The 16,444-nt window shown below is 51.0% G+C and overlaps 2 protein-coding genes across 7 annotated transcripts in view; one reads left to right on the forward strand and one right to left on the reverse strand.

The window, feature by feature from the left end:
- TMEM163 (transmembrane protein 163) overlaps positions 1–5,104 on the forward strand; it is a 238,182-nt gene extending 233,078 nt beyond the window's left edge. Inside the window, exons 7-8 of the mRNA XM_019454495.2 lie at positions 2,665–2,806; positions 4,091–5,104. Of these exons, the coding sequence (XP_019310040.1) occupies positions 2,665–2,806; positions 4,091–4,151 (203 nt within the window). The 3' untranslated portion in view covers positions 4,152–5,104. The remainder of the gene's footprint in view (positions 1–2,664; positions 2,807–4,090) is intronic.
- A 963-nt stretch (positions 5,105–6,067) lies between these two features.
- MGAT5 (alpha-1,6-mannosylglycoprotein 6-beta-N-acetylglucosaminyltransferase) overlaps positions 6,068–16,444 on the reverse strand; it is a 342,230-nt gene continuing 331,853 nt past the window's right edge. For all 6 annotated transcript variants that reach the window (XM_053909465.1, XM_019454374.2, XM_019454368.2 and 3 more), the window contains one exon: positions 6,068–12,183. In XM_053909465.1, the coding sequence (XP_053765440.1) occupies positions 11,985–12,183 (199 nt within the window). In that variant the 3' untranslated portion in view covers positions 6,068–11,984. The remainder of the gene's footprint in view (positions 12,184–16,444) is intronic.

Consider the following 16,444-nt stretch of genomic DNA (forward strand, 5'->3'; position numbering starts at 1 on the left):
GCTGAGTCTCCAGGAAGCCTCTGACTATCCCTCTGCCTTGCGGGAACAAAATCTCTGCCTGAGCTCCCAACCTCCCCTCTCAGGTGGGGAGTGGGGGCGTCTCTCTAGCACTCTAACCACAGGCCCTGCCTGGGATGGCTTCCTCTCTCAGGACAGCTGAGTCCAGCTGCTGCTAAGTAGGAGCCCTCTTGGCACAGCCCAGGCCATGTTCCATGCCTTCCTTCCCTCCTCTCCTCCATCTATTAACTCATTGATTAATGCAGTAATCACCTCAGCTTCTGTTCTGGGACTTGGAATATTTCAAGAGAGAAAACCCCTGTCCTTAAGCTTATATCTGTAACAAGAAAAACAGTACAAATACCATCTTTGGAAGGGAAGAGCTCTGCAGAAGGATGATAACAGCACGAATGAGAAGGTAGGAGAGGAGGGATGGGTACGGAGGAATCATTTTCAGGCGCTGAGAGTTCAGGCTGGGAAGGAGGCAGCATGAGACGCCCCAGAAAGAGGGGTACAGGCTGACAGTGATGAGTCTAGAGGCTCTGGGGGATGCCAGGGCTGGCTGATGCAGGTGGTAGTGTGGTTGGAGCACAATGCACTGGGAGGTCCGTGTGTGTGATGGGGGAGAGGTGACTGGGGTTGCTCATGTCAGCCTTGCAGAGTTTGAATGCTATTCAGAATTGGGCAGCTTTTCGATTGGAGGCCTTCAGCTGCTGTGTGGGGAGGAGGGAAGCAGGGAAGATGCTGAGAGGCTATTGCAGGGGTGCAGTCAAGGGGCAGGTGCGCAGGGGTGGTGAGAGGTAGACTTTGGGAGGTAACAGCTGGAAAGAATCACTTGACTGGTCAGACTTGATATTTTGGGTGTGAGCGATGTTAAGGACGGGGTCCTAGATTTTTGGACTAGGTGGATGGTGGCACCATATATAGAGAAGGTAGCAAGAGGGCCAGGTGTTTGGGTGCAAAAATTGAGATTTTCGCTTCAACCATATTCAGTTGGAGATGCTTAGGGGTGGGTTTCCAGCTCAGCAGAAGGTCAGAACAAAGAGAGCATGTGGGGAGGACACAGGCAGAGGAGAGGTTCCCACAACTGCACCGGGGAAGGGGGTGCCCCCAGGGGAGAGGAGAAGGATCCAGCAGTAGGATGGGGAAGGGATGGGTGGAGGGCAGAGAGGAGAGCCAGCCCTGTGAAGCAGAGCACAGGTTATGATCCCTGGAAGGTGGCAGCCTGGTCACTGATGACCTCGCCACAGTGGAGCCGGAGGAGGAAGGGTGACTGGAGCAGGAGCCGTGGCAGGGAGACAGCTCTTCCAGGAGTTGTGTGAAGGGCAGCAGAGCTGAGGTTGTGGTGGAGGTGGCATGGGGTTCAGGAAGGAGTCTGAGAAGGGGGATGTGAGGCTTCTTCCAGGAAGGATGCTTCAGGAGCGGGGACAGAGATGAAGTTGGCTCTATGCAGGGACAGCAGCTGCGGACAGTGGGTGGTGGGCTGGTGTTGGGAAAATGATGTAGTGTTGTCTGGACCAACATGCTCTAAGCAGTCCACGGTCATGGCAGCAGCAGAGAGCTGGAGTGGGGAGAAGGCAGACTTGAGGGGAGAGAGGGAGGGTCCCATTCAGTGACCATCATTCCTTGCCCGCTAGGTCCAGCTGTTCCCATCACTGGGGAGTGGCCTGCCCAAGTCCACTCCTTGGATCCTGAGAAAGGGGTTGGATGTAGGTGTTGCTCAGCTCCTCTCTCCACATGTATGGCCCCCTATGTATGCACATGAGGTGGTTCAGTCCCGATCTTTGTGCTTGAACCTGATGCCAATGCTTTTGGGTTGAGCAGGTGGAGCTGCCCCAGACACGCAGGGGCGCCTGTTGTGGGGGAGGTGCATGGGCCTAAAGCTTCTCTCGGGGTTACTGTCAGGCTGAGGCAGGTGTGACCCCCGGCGGCCACTCCAAGCTGTTCATTCCCATGTGGCTTTTGAAAATTCACAGGTCAAATGAAGTGGGGATCAAATGAGGCACCATCTGTGAAAGGAGACTCTGGTCAGTATCTGTTAGCGCCCAGTTCTGTTTTGATTGCCATCTCTGCAACCCTGTCACAAATTCTAGACTTTGCATTTCCTTTCTTGGAGAGTGAAAATCCCCAGCTGATGTGAGGCTCTGGAGGGAAAGGACATGGGTTCAGGTAGAGTCCCAGCCTGCCTTTCTCAATCTGTGTAACCTTCGGTCAACGGGTTGAGCCTCACTCTGCTCAGCTTAGCTCTCTCGCTGGTTAAGTGGGATAAAAATCTGACTTGATACGATGCAGAAGATTCCAGGTTGGTCTTTGGTCCAGCAGACATTTGAGCCACCAAGGATTTGAGTGTCTCCTGTGTACAGATGCTGTCCTGGACCCTACAAGTTCAACAGGGATAGAAGCCCCTGCTCCTCTAGAGGTCTGCATTCTTGTGTGTGGGACAGTGACGACAAACGTGTCACATGGGCCTCGGCGCCTGGCAGGGCCTGGACACTTGCCAAGGCACCATGTGGGTGTCTGAGGTGGTGGCTGTCACTCTCGAGTGCTTCTGGGCAGCGTTCCTTGCAGCACAGGATGTGGAGGCACGCCTGGCCTTTGGGTGGTTTCATTGGTGGCTAAGAAAGTTTACTTGGCACTGCTGTCAGCCTCTCTTTGCTGTCTCTCCAGGGTTTAACTCCCTTGTGGGTGGCGTGATGGGCTTCTCCATCCTTCTGAGTGCGGAGGTGTTCAAGCATAACGCGGCCGTCTGGTACCTGGACGGCAGCATAGGCGTCCTCATCGGCCTCACCATATTTGCCTACGGGGTCAAGTAAGTTCTCCTTTTGTCTTTGCTTTCCCAGTAGCCAGGAGTGCCATATTTTCCACTCCTGACAGTCACCCCTTGCACCTGTGACACTCCTGAGCCTGGGAGAGATTAGGTGATTGGAAAAGCCCCCAGTAGGGGTCAGAGGTTTTTGTGGCTGGCACAGAAAGGAGCCAAGGGCTTTTAGGAGTTAAAGCCTAGGCCACTTGTCAGAGGCTTACTTCTATCTGTGGTCTTGACAGCTTGCTCCACGGTCTTCCTCTTCTCTCTTTGTGCTTGAGGATGTGTGTCCTTCCCTTTCTCTGTAATGACACACTGGGTAAGCACCTCCTGCTGCCTGCTTCTGTGGAATGCTCAGGGGGCAGGGCCCAGCAGCACCACCCGGACAGACCCCACCTAAGGAAACTTTTTACAAAAGGGACTTGTCAGTGCAAAAGGACCACTTGTGAGGATAAACCCACCATAAGTCCTCTCATTGAAGAAATGCTGCCCAGCCATCACTGACTCGGTGTTCACACATCCGGGCTAGAGCCGGGCTTTGAGAGAACGTTTCTAAAAGGTGTTGTGTTTCTAATTGTTGACGCACTTCCTGGATCCCGTGAGGATAGCTATAATAAAGATGGGCCATAAGCGTTGGCCAAGATGAGGAGACACTAGAGCATCACCCATTGCTGGTTTCAATGTGAAGCAGGAGTCGTTCCTGCAAATGTTCAACATCGGAGTTCCCACTTCTTGCTGTCTACTCTGGAGCCATGAAAACACACAGCCACGCAGTGACTTGCACATCAACCATCACAGCAAAGTTATTGATAGTAGGCACAACCCAAAAGTCTGTGAGTGGATGAGTATGGTAGAGCCGCACGGTACTCCTCAGCCCCAGAAAGAACAAAGTATTGCCCCATGCCAAAACGTGGCGGAACCTCAAAAGCATGGTGTCAGCAGCCAGTCACGAAAGGCCATGTTATGTGATCACGTATGTGATTCCACACATACGAAATGTCCAGAATAGGCCCAAGCGTAAAGACCAAGAGTACATGAGCAGGTTCCACAGGAGGGGACCACCGGGGCCTGACTGCAGGGGGGATGGGGCGATAGACATGTTCTGGAATTCGACAGTGGCTAATTAGGGTTTGTGCAATCTATGAATATACCAAAACACACTGAATTGTTTATAAAAAGGTTGAATGTTACTGTATGTGATTTATAGCTTTAAAAAAGCCTTCTGTTTGCTTCCCCAAGTGCTTAAGCTCCAGGGCTGTTGGGGTGACCTGCGTGTTTGCTTTTTTGCAGACTCCTCATTGACATGGTGCCCAGGGTGAGGCAGACCCGCCACTACGAGATGTTTGAGTGACAGCGGCCAGCGGGGCCAGAGCGGGCTGCTCGGCATCCGCAGGAAGACAGTCAAGAGGACCAGGTTTCCACGCAGGCAGATGGTGCCAATATTTAACTGAACGTCCAGTTACTTTTTAGGAGGTTTTTGTGTTCCTGGGAACAAGGTCTGCCCAGCTGGTCGGTCCACACTGCTCCCCCTTGCTCCACTGCCCCTGTCAAATATGTTAGGACAACACGCACAGGGGTGAGGACAGGCTTCCCCACCTCCAGCGAGAACTGACCTTTTTTATTTCCTGGAGTAAAAATATTTTTGTGGGTAGGATACAATCTCTACGTGGCAAAAAGCTCCTCTGTGGTGCTTGAAGCCTGATCTGGATGGCACCTGCCCAGACCCACCTCCACTTCCAGACTCTCGTATCTCCTGGCAGATTTTAAGGGAAGACCGTACCTTCTGTCCCTCACCCCTTTACATACCCAGAACCATCAGTATAGATCACTTCCTAATTTCTATCAAGGTATTTCATTAGTTTCATACTGTTTTACTAATCCCCAATCTAAACAGAGTTCAAAAGGAGACCATTCTATTTTTAAAAGTACTTAGTGATACACGTATGAGCTTTGCATGGTTGAACTAAGCACATGACCCTTTCTTGTACATTCAGAACCTGAACATACATGTAAAAACAGGATCCATTTTTGAGAGATGTGAAACTACAGTTTATTTGTAATAAATAATTATATAATCTATCCATTTATGCATATATCTATATGCTGTGTTAAGTGGTAATGGTACATTACAGTCTGTTAGAGATGGCTTGCCCCTCTGTAAGGAACAAGATGTTCTCCGTTGATGTAACATTAGGTATAGATTCTGTAAAAATGTTCCCCCGACACACAACATTCTGTACCTCTGGCACTGCAGCTTGTCCAAGCAACAGTGTCTGACCAATAAAGACCTTTACCTGTTTTGTATGGTACGGGGAGGTTATCTTGGAGCGTCACTGTGTTGGGTAGGTACTCCGGTGTGAAGGATGATGTGGAAGGAGTCACTTGTGCCTGGGGGTGGTGAGCGGGGAGACCCTCAAGGACAGTCCTAATGGGCTCTGCAGACCCTGTGAGGTAGGGTGGTTGCACATGCATGTGGGGGTGCCTGGGACTGCCGGGTTCTGCCCCCCAGCCCTCACCCCTGCCCGCCGTGCCCCATCTCCCATGGGGCTGTCTCAGGCCGGCTGAGGGGAGGTGGTTCGTTCTGAGGGGTCACTGACCTTGATTCAATCTGACGCTTCCCGTGTAGCTTCCTTCCTCCAACAGCATTTTGAGGAGGTTCTATGGGATGTTAAAATGTCACATGGGAAAAAGGGTCGACTGTATGAGTGGATCTGGGAAATGCAAGATTCGATAGGTTTCTTTTGCACGTTTTTCTCGCTGTAGCTCATCTACATTGTGGAAGCTCAGGGAGGGGAAGCTATGATGTAGTACCCCCCAAACTTAAGCATTCAAGTTTTTGCTGGCACTTTTGGGGACCTGAGTCCCATAGATGCATGATGAGAACTGCATGGTGTCTGCGTTCCAGGCAGTAGCCAGGAATACCGCCGGCTGCAGAAAGGCTGGCCATGACCTTTGTTGTTTCCAGGGCATCTCAAAAAGAAAACAAAGCCCACGAATCCTCTTGCCAATTCTGTTCCCTTGTAGGTGAATGCAAAGCGGGGGGCATGCTCTGACATCAGTATTGGGGGATGTGATAGAACACTCCATAGTAAAACCCTTCCCTCCCCACCCCTTAAACATACCTTCTCATTAGCATTTTCCACAGGGTGTTTGCAGATGGTGGGATGTCCTCAGTGGATGCTGGCACTGGAGGACACAGCTGGATTTGTTCCATCGGTGACCCTGCACCCCCCCCCCCCACTGACCCCCAAAAACCACTGCCACCTGTCACACAACAAAAGTTTATTGAAAAATAAAGTTCTCCCTAGTTTTCTCTACAACAGTGGAAAACAAAGCAGTGTTCTCTATGCCGGTACAGTACACTTGGACAGCGACACCTTATTTGTAGAATCCTGCACTACGTCACCCCAGAAGTGAACAGTAGAAAATGGTTGTACCGGGAGCTGTTTGGGGACACAGACGCAAATGGCCGTTAGCTTAAGGACGTCAAGGTTATGACAGCAACTACAGTAGAAGGGGTATCACCATCTCCTTTGGCATTGATTATCCTGCTCTTGTCCTGTTAATACTTGGGCATGACAGTGAGCAAAATGCTTCCCAGGTCTGTCCCACCTTGGCATTGGAGGAGGTGGTGGACTCTGCTAAGTTCCCATCCTCCGGTGCCAGCAAGGCTTTCAAGGCCCATGGCACTGCCCACCTGAGTGCCCGCTACCACCCCTGCCACTCCACCCCCCCCCCCAGACATGGGCCCCCCCACCACAGGAGCACACAGCTGCCCTTTGCTGTGCCTCAACACACGGGGAGGGTGGGGCTAGTCCTAAGGCGCCAAAGAATCTGGGGTAAAGGGAATGGTGCTTTTAAGAAGGTAAATTCCAATCTTACATCCAAAGATGTACAGGACTGCTGATTCAGTAAAGCATCCAAAGGAACTTAGAAAAACCCTACACTCCAGCAAATTCCTCCATATTCCCAATTGCAGTCTATCCAGAATAGTGCCAAGAAAGACAAAACTCTAATAAATCAAGGAAGAAAGAGACTAAAAACCCAATAAAACAAAAAGAAAACTGACAGAGGTGTATTGGGAAAACACCACTGAAACGCAGTAGCCCTCAGGAGTGATTCTAACCCCCCTCCCCCGCCGCCCCTTCACACCCCCTGGCTCCACTTTTGGTCAGTCTTGGGGGTCCCCAGGCTGAGCTAGCCTGGAGGGGAGGTGAGTCTTCTCGGGGACTGGGGCCAGAACAAACACATGGCAGCTAACCAGCCCAGGGTCTGATCCCTGTGGGCTGGACTGTGGAGGAGCCACCCTGGCCGGCAGGGAACAGCAAAGGGACTTCCTGGGGGATGAGAAAGTGTTCAACTGGTCATTCCTTTCTCTGTAAATAACAACACAGAAAGTCTTTATTATTTCATTTCAGAGGAATGTAGTTAAGCTTGATTTAAGGGGTAGAGTCTGTTAGAGAACTTATTTTTAATTTCTAGCTCAAACAGTTCTGCAGAGAAGAACCCTGGAATGGTCCAGAAGACACCAGAGGGGTGAAGTCCAGCATGTGGGTCACCCTTCTCATCTCCAGTTTACACATACCTACAGCCTAGTTTCATCTGGGGCTGAAGTCAGGCATATTTGCAAATCAGTGCATTCAGGGATACAGTAACATTTCAACCAGCAGGACGGGCACGCATGGGGCTTGGATAACCTATACCAGTAATTCCTACCACATTCCATCAACTGGGAATAGTATTTTCCTGTAGGTATTCCTTCCTTCTCAAATTTTATGAAATGCTAATAATAACAATACTTAACATTTACGAGGGCTTACTACGTGCCAGACACTGCTAAACACTGAATCCTCACAAAAACCCTAGGTGCTACAAAAGCTAGGGTAATTTTTTTCTGCCTCTGAGACTGTACAGCTAATTTGGCCTTTTGCTATAAAAACTTGAGTTTCCGGTTTTTGTTGAAGCCAACAAGAATGAAAGGAACTCACCCTCGGCTTTAGGAAATTCCCACCTTCCTAAAGAAGTCTGGATCTACTTATGTCCCTCCATCTCTTGCCCTTGGGGGGCGCGCTGCAGCCCTATGGGATGGATGGGATTAGAACGAAGCCAATATGGAAAATAAAATACTTTCAAATAAATAAAGCAATCCAGGCTTGGAACAGTAACACAACAGAGCCTGTCGTTAACAAAATAGACTTTTTTTTTTTTTTTTAATCAAGGATTTGGGGGTCATGGAAGAGGCTAGTACTGTCCCAATTATATACACAATCTAGGTAAACCACCTTGGAGAAATGGGGTGGCCTCCCTCAGTCTGGTCTAAAAAGCACAAACGCACCTGTACACAGCATACGGTTTCATCACCTTTACTAAACCCTGTGTTCCCTAAGGAAACAAAAAGGGTGCCTATTCTTTTCCCTTTATGACAATCAGAAAAAGTGTTTTGGGGCTAGTGCTGCTCATGAACTCAGACCTCACCCAGGGCATGGCTGGCAGGCAGCACGGGCCCACTAGCACACTGGCAACCAGCTGTCCTCAGAGCCAAAGACCCGGAGCGGCCAGGGAGGCACAGACTGGTCTGGAGGAAGCCAGTCCTTCTCCTGAGGGTTCCTGTGGCCTCGTACGGGTGTGTGGGCATTTATGCTGTGGCCCAGGGGGCTTGGAGGGCATTTCTGGAGCCCAGCCTGCACATCTGCAGTGATACAAGGATGTGTCTTCTAAGCTGGAGGAGTCTGTGATCTTCCTTAAATGGTACCCAGATTCTAAAAACCAATCCCAAAGAAAAGTGAAAAGGCACATCAAAAGTGAAAACAATAAATATCAAAGAAACAGATTCCTAATATTTCAAAACACAGAGCAAACACACACAAAAAAGCCAACTAAAGCAGTGACAAAAACCCAATCCAGGCAAAAATGCAAAAAGTATCTCCATTTGTACATGTGCAAATCAAACTATATACATGAGATACATGAGGTGTTTACTGGCATTAAAGTAAGTGTGTTTCCCCTTTCAGGAGTTTTACTTCTCAAAGTGTTTATGTTTCAAAGGAAAGCTTTCTCTCTTTTAATAAATTAGATAAATTTCCCTCATTTTTTTTTTTTTTTAAGACTTTAGGATAACATTGCAGGGGGGTGGGGAGCAGGAAGCCAAATTTCACTTAGAAAAAAAACATACAAAAACTTACAGACCAGGCAAGGTGTGCCTAGGACACAGGAAGACACTGATCCTGACTCGGGATTTCTGTCCCTGTAGAAATCATCAATTAAAAATGGGTTTAGGGTTCCGTTCAGTTTGGCAGTAGCAGAACCACCAAAGGCTCCCAGCTCCTACTCTGAGAAGCACCCTTCTCTCCCAGGGCAGACAGGGACCGTGCCCCTTTCACACAGTGCAGATGGAGATGCCCTCTCCAATTTCCTCCTGTGGGTCACAGACCAGACTTGGGCCACGCTTCTGGTGGCCTGGGAGCTGCTGTACATTTGGGTGTTGCCGCCTCTGTTCATAAAGCCCTGGACAGCTGGGGTGTGGGTTTTCCTGGGAAGCAGCAGCTCCCCACCTGCAGAACTCTTCTTACTTCTGGCCACTACTGGGCTGGGGGGTGGGCAGCTGGGATCTTCAAGTGCAGGAAATAAAGTGCTCTGCTGGACTGCTTGACCTGAGTCCTGATACAGAGGAGAGGAATGGGGAGGCGGAGAGGCCCTGAGCTCAGCAAACGGGACAGCCATAAATCCATAAATCCCTGCAGCCTTTGGAATACCATGCAGGCACAGCATCTTTCTGGGAATGTTGCCTTTCAACTTCCTTGTTTTCTGAGTCCCTGTGCTTATTTAAACAGCTCTGCAAAATGGGTTAATCTGGCTGAGCTAGAGAAATCGGTCTCAGCCCATAGGCTCCCCCTGCTGGTCCAATGCCTGCATGACATCTTCACTTTTGGAAGCTCCCACAAAAGCCCAGGAGAGGGCGGCACTGGCCCAGGAATTGCAGCCCTGGGAACTCAAGCAAATTCCTACAACCTAGGGTGAAACCAAGAGACCCATTCCTAGGGAAGAACTGCTCCTAACAACACAGAAGGCCGTTGCTTCTCTCACAGCAGGCATTGCCCTTGCAAAACTTCAGGAACACACACACACACATGTATGCACGCACACTCACAGACACACACACACTCACACCCTATAACCAAGACTCCCTTTGGACTTATACCCTTGCTGCTGGGCCCAGGTAGAAGCTGTTCTCTGCTAGTTCCTGAGGGGCCCCTGCACTGACGTTCAGGGCAGAGGTCTCCCTATCAGAAGTCTGTCACATGTGCTCAGGGGCCACCTGAGAGGTGGGGAAGACCCTGGCTGCTCCGCCTCACCCCCTTCACTCTCTGGGATCAGAGGTACAATTCAGACCCACTGATAGACTAAGAAAAAAAAGGCTGGCTGTGCATTTGATATTACTTCTGCACTAGGGAAGAATCGAGAAGCAGGCACAATCTGACTTCCGCTACCTAAAGGCTCCACTTGCCGTGTGATCCTCGTGATTTAGCTTACTTCCCGAAGGCCCAACCAGCCATCGGCCCTGCCGAACAGTTCTGTCTGGCCGAGGCTGGGCTGGCTGTCTCAGATGGCAGGGAGTGGGCTAGGAAGCACAGGACTGCTGTGGGAGGTGGGGAGCACGGTGTTAGGTGACCAAGGCACTCAAAGCCACCAGTGAGGGCTAGATGGATGACACCACAGCTCATAACTGGGATGTCTGTAAGAGGGAGAAAAGGACTCATTGTTATCAGCATGGAGATGCCAGGGGCTTCACAGGAAACACACACACTTCTAGCCAGAGCACTGAAACAGTGCTGGGTGGGGGCGGGGAACTCACACCAAGGCAGAGACTGGGGACTCCAGGGTTTGGAAGGGGCATCCAATGACTGACGGGGCCAACCTGCCAACTCAGAATATGCCCCTCAGAATAGTCACGCCTTGGAAGAGCCAGCATCAGACTCCAACCCCATGCAAGACACACACACCCACACCCAAGGGTGAGCAGCCAGGACTGCCCACCACATTCGTCCTGGCCTGCCCTATTCCCCCAGCCAATATCAGGTCCACTGAGAGCCTCATTTCTGGGACGTCGGTGACATGAGAAGGACTAGACACAAGCGCATTTGTCTGGAGCACAGCTCTGGTGGTGGAACTGGTTCTCAGGGGCCAGCTTCACGGGTGTCCACACCCCAGCTCAGATAAACCTCTTTAGGGGCAAATAAGCATGACCTTTAGTCCCCTTTTTGTACTTTCCTCCTTCCAGTGGCATTTAAGGGAGGGTAGATTTACCACAAAGTAGCAAATGTCAATTCCCCAGTCGTGTTCTTTCTTTCCCAAAGGGATCCTCATCAGAAATTAGGGCCGAGGTGTGTGTGTGTGTGTGTGTGTGTGTGTGTGTGTGATGGGCAAGTGGGAGGGTCAAGGAAAGGAGCTCTCACTGCAAAGCAGCCCCATCTTTGGTCCCTGGCTGGGCTCTCAGAACAACACAGGCACGTCCCCGCACCCAGGAGGTGCCCGTCTTCTAGCTGCCATCTGTCAAGCACACACAAGATTTTCTTTTGTTCTGCCACCATCCACTTTGAGGAGCCAGATCCCCGCAGCTGCCCTCAAGCGAGCCACCAGCCCCACAGTGCACCCTGTCTCCCTCCTGCTTCCTTCCGGAAGCAGACAGGAATAATAATACAGTGAAGGTGGACAGTAAACAGTGGGAAATCAAAGAAACAAGACATGTGATCAATCCCTCTTTGCCCTCCCCTGTTCCCCCTCCCACCCACCCAAATAAATAAGTTAATGGGTTTAGGAATGTTCCTGTATCAAGTTCTTTCCGACAAGCTCCATTCCTCCTCTGGTTCTGTTTTAAATGCATCTTGAGACTCTCCCTCTACCTCGGAGCAGCCTCATAGACACAGTCTCCTCAAGAAATAAAAAATGAAGTTGTGCCAGCGAGAAGCCAGGCTCCCCACTTGACATCTGCTCTTGTTTCATTTTGGGGAAAACTCTGCCATGGTGCTCTGACCACAGAAGGAGCAATACCAAATTGAAACCTTCCTTCATCAAGTTCAGGCTCTGGCGAGAGTCCCTGAATGACGTCTGCCCCCTGGCCCTGCCCCGATGGTGTTGGGGCCACGGTTTCCCCAGCAGAGTGCGTGTGGGGCCGAGTCAGTGGCCGCTATAGACAGTCTTTACAGAGAGCCACCTGGCCCTTGATGAAGTCCCGGCAGGGGCAGACCCTCTGGTGCCTGGGGTGGGCGCCCGCACAGCTGAACAGCAGGAGGTCACCTTGAAACACACAGTGCTTGTTCTTGGGGTCGAAGGAGGGCACCAAGATGTCCTTGGCCAGCTCTGAGCTTTGGCAGATCACCTCATATCTGGAGAGGAAGAGAAAGGCATGAGGGTTGGAGATGCGGGCACTGTCCTAGTCATTGGCACCTCCATCCCACTTCAGGTATGGGGAGCATGCTTGGTTCATCTGCTGTAGAAAGGACAGGGTAGCCACCCTCTGACCTAGCAATTCCCCCACCACTAGGAATCCAGGCTGGAGAAAGGTGTGTGTGTGTGTGTGTGTGTGTGTGTGTGTGTGTGTGTGTGTGAATGTGTATTCAAGGCTGCTTACAGAAGCACTGTCTGTAACGTAACCTGAGGAAGGTTAAGTAACAGAATGAGATGGAGACTGGGATCAGCTTGTGCTTAAAAAGGTAAGAGGGCTACACCCTAAAGCCTTAACAATGGTTACTTCAGAGGAGTGAGACTGGGGCAAAGGTGGACATTATTTAATGATTTCCAGAAACGATGTTTAATGTTTTTATTGATGGTTTAAAAAAAATTCATGGGACATGGCCTTAGTCTCCCACTGGAAGGCAATCAGATGGTCTCCCAGGGGAGGGTGCTGTCCCAGGGCATCAATTCACTGGACCTCCACAGTCACCTTGGTGTGTGGCAATAGCAGCCTCCCTCCCGCCCACTTCCTGAGACATGAGCACCTGAGACTTCTGGACATGTGGAGCATGAGTCCGAATCCAAGCCCTGACTGCAAACCCTTGTGGTTTTGCTTCCTCAGGTTGGGGACAACCAACCGTGTTGGCCTGTTACCTCAAAGAAGAGCTGCATCCTTTCTCTTCTGGTCTGGGGTACACCGGTCCCACCCACACGGTCTCCCCTTGAACAAGGAGGCCTCAGCAGGTGCCCAGCACCGTGTCCTATATGCCAGGTGGGGACTAGTTCAGAGAAAAAGTATAGGGGGGCCAGACAGATCTGAGTATGAGTCCTGAATTTATCCCTTATGAGCTGTGAGACCATGGAGAAATGACCAAGCCTCTCTGTATAGAGGGGGGGACAAATAATCCTTAACTCACAGGGGAGATGCAGAAATTAAATTAGTGCTTCCAGAGCACTGGGCAGAGGGTAGCTCTGGGTTAAGTATTTAATAAACAGCAGCCGTTATCATTACTACAACCACCGCCACTGTCACCATGATCACCCTGGCCTGGCAGACACTGGCTCTGTCACCTGCCTCCCTTGCCGGAGGGTGTGAATTTACACACAGGCCAACCATCTCTGTTCTGCTTTGTTCACATAAATCTTGATTCTTGCTGACAAGATGGGGACCCAGATGGGGCACTCTAGGCTTCCTGCTGCCTCTGGGAAGCTTCCAAATGTCAGGGGAAAAGCATCGTACTCACTGTTATTCCTGCCCCCTCTCGTCTTCCTCCAGCCGATAAACTGTCCGGCCCACGCCTGCCCTTGCCAATGTGAACTGGGCAATTCCCAGCACATCTGCTGGGGCTTCTGAAGAGTTCTCTGGGCCTGCCTGCCTGGTCCCTGGTGCTCAGGAGGGCTTCACCCACTGTCATGTTGTTCCTGTAGTCACCAGGGAGCTCTGTGACTTCTCTAAATGCCCTAACACCTCTGGTCTTGGTGTGCCAGCTGGGGGGTGTGGGTGCCCAGACAGTGATGGCACAGATAGGAAGTGGGGATTTATAGATTTCCTTGAGAAAAAAGGAGTCAGAGATTTGGGGCTATCAGGTCCTTCTCACAGGACCCCTCTGGCCTACGCACAGAAAGGGTTCTCCAAAACTCAACTGTGCATTAGAAATGTCCAGATGGAATGTAGCTTTAGAATACAGATTTATGCTTAGGTTATTTCTTTATTTAGGTGAATTCTAGCAGCTGCTAAGTCTTAGCTCAGCCATCTGCCTAGTAGATGCTGACCCGAGTTGGAAATCTCTACAACCAGTCTGAGACCCCACGGGAGGGGTATAATTGGGAGAAGCCATGAAGAAAGCCTCCTGGCTCCTGCCCCCGGTCACCTAACTCAGACCCCAGGCACATGCTCCTGGGATGTGAGCACACACGTGTGCCTGTCTGTGAACACATCTCAGCTGAGGCTGCAGCAGAAGCGGCCTGCCTGGGGATGGGGTCCAAATACCACCACACAATGCTCAAGCAGCTGGTATTCCCCAGATCTCCATGTGACCTGCCACGAGGCAGCTCCCTGAGGGTTCAGCTAATATGGGGCCCCACACACTTGTGGATGCCATCCAACCGCCTGGCCCCCAGGGAGCTTTCCCTTCTATTAGCATGTAGGCCCCTATCCCACAGCACTGGGCAGGCAGGAAGAGCACTCCACCATCCTTGCTGAATTAGTTGCTAGAGTGCATCTGGAAACCAGCCTCCATGCCCAGCAGTCCTCACTCCTCACCGGTGGATCCCCTGCCTTTTCAGAGCATGTGTGCTGTTTCAGTTTCCCTGTTCCTGTGATGTCTGTCTGTCTGTCTCTGTCTTTCTCTCTCTCTCTCTCTCTCTCTCTCTCACACACACACACACACACTCCCTCTCTCTCGCTCACTCTCTCTCTCTCTCACTCAGAGACCCTTAGCACACTGTTTCCTCTCTGTAGGACCCTGTGGTGATGACCTCTCCCCAAATGGCCTCTTACAGGATGGCAGTGGGATTCTGAGGCCCATCAGCTCTTGCTTTACATTTTATAGCTCTTGACCAAGAATAAAAAGGCAAAGCCCCAACTTTGGGGATAGAAACAACCCATTCCTCCTGACATACAGACACACACAGGGTGAAGGGATGCAAACAGGGTCCCATCTGCTGGTCTCTTCCCCGCTCCTGAGTTCCTCCCCTCTCTCACCCCCTCCCTCTGCCTATTCCAACCCTGAATCCACCAAGTCCCCCAAACTCACTTGTGAACACTCGGACTCAGGCACCAAAATAGGTAGCAAACTTACAAATGAGGTGTCACATGAACACATGCTCCTGTTTATGGAACTGAGGTCCTCCCTACAGGGCCACACCAGCATGGACTTTGGCTCTTGCTGGGGCCTCTGCCTCTGGACCCCCGCCCCTGGTCTGTCTGTGTCACGTCAGGCCACACCTGAATCATGCATGTTCTGTGCACAAGACTTTGTGGTCACCTCTCCAGCACTTATGACAGGCTCTGCATGAACAGGAGCTCCAGCATCAGCTCCCTGATTCCCCCTGATTCAGGACAAGAGCACAGGACATTCCAAAGGCCTTGATCTATGTGATATGAGGATAGGTGGACCTTCAAGGTCACAGACACCCAAAGACTAAAAGGAGATTACGCTCAGACCAGGCCCCAAGTTGGAGAAGAAAAAGTAGCATGGGCTTGTGGGAGCCACTCGTTGCTAATCGGCCATGAATATGGATGAGCCAGGATTGTGTCATAGTGAGGAGGTACTCAATAGACCGCCAGATAGCTGGGGTTCTACAACATTATCGGTATTTACAAGTGCAGGAACAAGGTATTCAATAGGGCTCTTACATTCAGAGAATTAATTTCAGGCAGCTTTATTACAAAATTAGCATTCACTGAAGCCTCCTTGGGAGAAAACCCATGTAGCTATGATGGGGTTTGGGAGAGGGTTGTTAAGCAATCCCATGGCACAGGGCCTGGCCATGGGACAGCCCCACAAGGCCTTCCACTCTAATGGGCTCTGCATGGTATGGGAGGTGCAGAGGGAGGCTGGGGAGGGGACTGGTTTTCTGGTCTCAGCGTGGCAGCCTCAAGCCTGCTCCGCTGCCCAAGGCTCTTTGGATGAAGGGGCTGTTCTGCTCTGTCTTGGGCACCAGCTACACATTATCTCACCCTCACACAGGATACCCCCATTTTACAGGTAAGAAAATGAGTGGAGCAGAGGAAATTAACCCATTGGCTCTCCTTCCTGTCCCTCCACTGGATCTAGACCTTTGTCCCAGAGACAGGCCTGCTGTGTGGGGCTCCGTCCTATCTGAACCAGGTCGTGATCATCATACATAGGTGGGAGCCCGGACTCCTGCCTGGCCGGGAATCAAGGACCATGTAGTAGAGGAGTCTCACTTGGGTTCCATTCCCAGGATGCAGCTCCTTATGTTTCCTCTTCCAGAGGTGGAGACAAGGACTGTACATGGACAGCTCTGTATGCACACTCTCTAGTCTATCCCCAGCGAAACCACACTTCCAATATAACCAGAGAGAGATACTCGGGGTTCTCAAAAAGCAACCTTGCTACAGAAGTTATCCGCAAAAGGAGCCAATAGGAAGCCCCTCCTGGAACCCGAGAATTCAGGATATGTACTTTGGAAATGGAAGCTTCTAGTACCATGAGTCTTTCCTTAAAT

The sequence above is a fragment of the Panthera pardus genome, unplaced genomic scaffold (assembly GCF_024362965.1).
Source record: "Panthera pardus isolate Hobbes unplaced genomic scaffold, ASM2436296v1 HiC_scaffold_10, whole genome shotgun sequence".
NCBI classification, from domain to species: Eukaryota; Metazoa; Chordata; class Mammalia; order Carnivora; family Felidae; genus Panthera; species Panthera pardus.